Source organism: Oncorhynchus clarkii, chromosome 5, assembly GCF_045791955.1.
Source record: "Oncorhynchus clarkii lewisi isolate Uvic-CL-2024 chromosome 5, UVic_Ocla_1.0, whole genome shotgun sequence".
Taxonomy (NCBI): Eukaryota; Metazoa; Chordata; class Actinopteri; order Salmoniformes; family Salmonidae; genus Oncorhynchus; species Oncorhynchus clarkii.
In genome coordinates this window covers 87441539-87446538 of record NC_092151.1, presented here as the reverse complement: position 1 = coordinate 87446538, position 5000 = coordinate 87441539, and the positions used below count along the sequence as shown (strand labels likewise).

Below are 5000 nucleotides of genomic sequence, written 5' to 3'. Positions count from 1 at the left end.
GAGAGAGGGAGACTGGCAGAGCACAACACAGGTTAAAGGAGTCCGTCAGTCTGTCCGTCTGCATGTCTGTTGTGTCCTACTCACCGATATAGGTGAGGACGGATGTTTGAGTGTCTGTCCCAGCCAGGTTGCTGGCCAGACAGCCGTACACCCCAGCATCCTTCTGTTCCATGTTCCTGATGATCAGACTTCCATCAGGGGTCATTCTGTGTCTGCACAGGGGCCAGAGGTCAGAGGGTTAATACATATTGACACACATCAACCTCATCTACACACACCTGTAATAACACAGCAACACAGACAACACTCCATGAAGTGCATTAGCACACAGTCATCTGAAGATCCCTAGCAACAGCTCGGACTAAATTATTGACTTATTTGTTAAGTGCCACCAGAGCACGATAACCCTTGAGCCTTGAGCACCACAACAGACAAAACACAGGACACAGCATCCTTCTGCCACTCCTGACCTGCGTGACCTGTGTGAGAGGTGAAAGGTTGTGACCTCACCTGCTGGAACCCATGAGGAACATGTCGTTGTGTGTCCAGACCAGGTGGGGGGCGGGGTAACCTCTGGCAGAGCACCTGATCCTCACTTCCTGTCCCGTGGTAAAGGTCTGGTGCCGGGGGTCCACTGACACCTGGGGGGGCTCTGGAAGAAAGGAGGGGGTCAGAGGTCACAGCAACATGAATATCCTTAAATCATCTGGTTCAATAATGATTGCTGCCATCAAAGATCAATTCATATAATCCACTGACCAAATGTACATTGTATATCTTTAAAGTTGAAGGTGAGACTAACTTGCACAGTGGTTTATACAAGTGTATTAATAAACACGTTGTGATGAAAGCAGGCAGATAGGAGTCTACCTGTGCCCAGAATCTGCCCCTTTGACCTCCCACTCGCCAAGTGCCCTTTGGGGTGGTGGTATAATTATATATTTTTTGCATACAGTTTTTGCAGTTGTTGTTCTGAACCCACTGCCCCCAAGTCATCGTCAAGTTTGCCACTCCCCACCACCACCCCGTCCTTTAGTCTGCTCTGTACCGAGCTAACCTTTTACCCAGTCTGCTCTGTATAGAGCTAACCTTTTTCCCCAGTCTGCTCTGTACAGAGCTAACCTTTTTCCCAGTCTGCTTTGTACTGAGCTAACCTTTTTCCCAGTCTGCCCTGTACCGAGCTAACCTTTTCCCCAGTCTGCCCTGTACCGAGCTAACCTTTTCCCCAGTCTGCTCTGTATAGAGCTAACCTTTTTCCCAGTCTGCTTTGTACTGAGCTAACCTTTTTCCCAGTCTGCCCTGTACCGAGCTAACCTTTTCCCCAGTCTGCTCTGTATAGAGCTAACCTTTTTCCCCAGTCTGCTCTGTACAGAGCTAACCTTTTCCCCAGTCTGCTCTGTATAGAGCTAACCTTTTTCCCCAGTCTGCTCTGTACCGAGCTAACCTTTTCCCCAGTCTGCTCTGTATAGAGCTAACCTTTTTCCCCAGTCTGCTCTGTACAGAGCTAACCTTTTTCCCAGTCTGCTTTGTACTGAGCTAACCTTTTTCCCAGTCTGCCCTGTACCGAGCTAACCTTTTCCCCAGTCTGCCCTGTACCGAGCTAACCTTTTCCCCAGTCTGCTCTGTATAGAGCTAACCTTTTTCCCAGTCTGCTTTGTACTGAGCTAACCTTTTTCCCAGTCTGCCCTGTACCGAGCTAACCTTTTTCCCAGTCTGCCCAGTACCGAGCTAACCTTTTTCCCAGTCTGCCCTGTACCGAGCTAACCTTTTTCCCAGTCTGCTCTGTATAGAGCTAACCTTTTTCCCAGTCTGCCCAGTACCGAGCTAACCTTTTTCCCAGTCTGCTCTGTATAGAGCTAACCTTTTTCCCAGTCTGCTCTGTATAGAGCTAACCTTTTTCCCAGTCTGCCCTGTACCGAGCTAACCTTTCCCAGTCTGCTTTGTACCGAGCTAACCTTTTTCCCAGTCTGCTCTGTACAGAGCTAACCTTTTTCCCAGTCTGCTCTGTACAGAGCTAACCTTTTTCCCAGTCTGCCCTGTACCGAGCTAACCTTTTTCCCAGTCTGCTCTGTATAGAGCTAATCTTTTTCCCAGTCTGCTCTGTATAGAGCGAACCTTTTTCCCAGTCTGCTCTGTACCGAGCTAACCTTTTTCCCAGTCTGTTCTGTATAGAGCTAACCTTTTTCCCAGTCTGCTCTGTATAGAGCTAACCTTTTTCCCAGTCTGCTCTGTATAAAGCTAACCTTTTTCCCAGTCTGCCCTGTACCGAGCTAACCTTTTTCCCAGTCTGCTCTGTATAGAGCTAACCTTTATCCCAGTCTGCTCTGTACCGAGCTAACCTTTTTCCCAGTCTGCTCTGTACCGAGCTAACCTTTTTCCCAGTCTGCTCTGTACCGAGCTAACCTTTTTCCCAGTCTGCTTTGTACCGAGCTAACCTTTTTCCCAGTCTGCTCTGTACCGAGCTAACCTTTTTCCCAGTCTGCTCTGTATAGAGCTAACCTTTTTCCCAGTCTGCTCTGTATAGAGCTAACCTTTTTCCCAGTCTGCTCTGTATAGAGCTAACCTTTTTCCCAGTCTGCCCTGTCCCGAGCTAACCTTTCCCAGTCTGCTTTGTACCGAGCTAACCTTTTTCCCAGTCTGCTCTGTACAGAGCTAACCTTTTTCCCAGTCTGCTCTGTACAGAGCTAACCTTTTTCCCAGTCTGCTCTGTATAGAGCTAACCTTTTCCCAGTCTGCTCTGTACAGAGCTAATCTTTTTCCCAGTCTGCTCTGTATAGAGCGAACCTTTTTCCCAGTCTGCTCTGTACCGAGCTAACCTTATTCCCAGTCTGTTCTGTATAGAGCTAACCTTTTTCCCAGTCTGCTCTGTATAGAGCTAACCTTTTTCCCAGTCTGCTCTGTATAAAGCTAACCTTTTTTCCCAGTCTGCCCTGTACCGAGCTAACCTTTTTCCCAGTCTGCTCTGTATAGAGCTAACCTTTTTCCCAGTCTGCTCTGTACCGAGCTAACCTTTTTCCCAGTCTGCTCTGTACCGAGCTAACCTTTTTCCCAGTCTGCTCTGTACCGAGCTAACCTTTTTCCCAGTCTGCTTTGTACCGAGCTAACCTTTTTCCCAGTCTGCTCTGTACCGAGCTAACCTTTTTCCCAGTCTGCTCTGTATAGAGCTAACCTTTTTCCCAGTCTGCTCTGTATAGAGCTAACCTTTTTCCCAGTCTGCTCTGTACCGAGCTAACCTTTTTCCCAGTCTGCTCTGTATAGAGCTAACCTTTTTCCCAGTCTGCTCTGTATAGAGCTAACCTTTTTCCCAGTCTGCTCTGTATAGAGCTAACCTTTTTCCCAGTCTGCTCTGTACCGAGCTAACCTTTTTCCCAGTCTGCTCTGTATAGAGCTAACCTTTTCCCAGTCTGCTCTGTACAGAGCTAACCTTTTTCCCAGTCTGCTTTGTACCGAGCTAACCTTATTCCCAGTCTGCCCTGTAAATGCGGTAATAAAAATAGAAATGGACTCATAGCCGTGGAAAGGATCCTGGAGCTGCAGCAGCACCCCTGATATATTGAAAGACATTGGTCAAAGTTATAGAATTACTACCGCCTTTTCAGAAAGAAATCAAATCATTCAGAATAGCCTACTACACCCTGAGTAGGCCTATCATTTAGCCACAGAGGATCAATAGCTCCTTTAAAAAAAATAGCCTAGCTGTGGATTGTGTGTAGTCCAATAACAAGGCATAGCCTACAGTCGAGAATGCACAATGAATCTGTCGGCAAACAGCATGCAGGCAAAACACGCCTTTCGCAATATTTGAAATAAAAACACAGGTTGGAAAGCAAATAGCTCCTGCTGAAAGGAGAAGACTCCAACCTGTCTGCTGCTAGCCAGCAAAATATTTAATCAACTTCCAAATAGGCCTAGTTTGTCAGTGTCAAAGTAGCCTGTCATTTCCATCACTTGTGCGGTATTAAAAAGATTCAGCTAAAGTCTCCAGTCATGTGAAAGGCCACCTTTTCCCCGGACTCTAGGCTACATTATTATAAAGGTACTTCAGAGCTCCCCAGGTCACCCCCTCTCATGACCTCAGAGCTCCCCAGGTCACCCCCTCTCACGACCTTAGAGCTCCCCAGGTCACCCCCTCTCACGACCTCAGAGCTCCCCAGGTCACCCCCCTCTCACAACCTCAGAGCTCCCCAGGTCACCCCCTATCACAACCTCAGAGCTCCCCAGGTCACCCCCTCTCATGACCTCAGAGCTCCCCAGGTCACCCCCTCTCATGACCTCAGAGCTCCCCAGGTCACCCCCTCTCACAACCTCAGAGCTCCCCAGGTCACCCCCCTCTCACAACCTCAGAGCTCCCCAGGTTACCCCCTCTCATGACCTCAGAGCTCCCCAGGTCACCCCCTCTCACGACATCAGAGCTCCCCATGTCACCCCCCTCTCATGACCTCAGAGCTCCCCAAGTCACCCCCTCTCACAACCTCAGAGCTCCCAGGTCACCCCGCTCTCACAACCTCAGAGCTCCCCAGGTCACCCCCCTCTCACAACCTCAGAGCTCCCCAGGTCACCCCCCTCTGACACTCACTTTTTGTTCCAGCACCTCCCGATTTACAAATAAAGCACCGAACACAGTAGCCTAGACTCTAGTTAATCACCATATTGGCTATGATAATATCCACACAAGCCACTAGCCAGCTAGCCATATATCAGTTAGAAGATGATGGATATTACATTATATTATGAAGTTATTATTTAAGAGCATTGAAGATAAATCACAATCTGTAAAAAGTTGAATAGAGAGCAGATTTACATCAACATAAATGATCAGCTGACAGCCGAGCATCTTTTCCCCATGTCAATCATGTCTTTAGGAGACACTGTGACTAGCGTGCTGACAGTGTGTGATGAATGAGTGTGTTGTCACATAAATAAATAGACCTATGCAAATAAAAAAGTATCATAATTCACTACAGAGGAACATATAAGGCTCAGGCAGTTAGTATGTTATG

The 5000-nt window shown here is 47.9% G+C and overlaps 1 protein-coding gene across 1 annotated transcript in view; it reads right to left on the bottom strand.

Moving 5' to 3' along the window:
• The window catches only part of LOC139409507 (hemicentin 1), a 242956-nt gene that overhangs the window by 132972 nt on the left and 104984 nt on the right, over positions 1–5000 (bottom strand). Inside the window, exons 12-13 of the mRNA XM_071154768.1 lie at positions 511–652; positions 85–212 (exon numbers count right to left, since the gene is read on the bottom strand). Coding sequence (XP_071010869.1) covers positions 85–212; positions 511–652 — 270 coding nt within the window. The remainder of the gene's footprint in view (positions 1–84; positions 213–510; positions 653–5000) is intronic.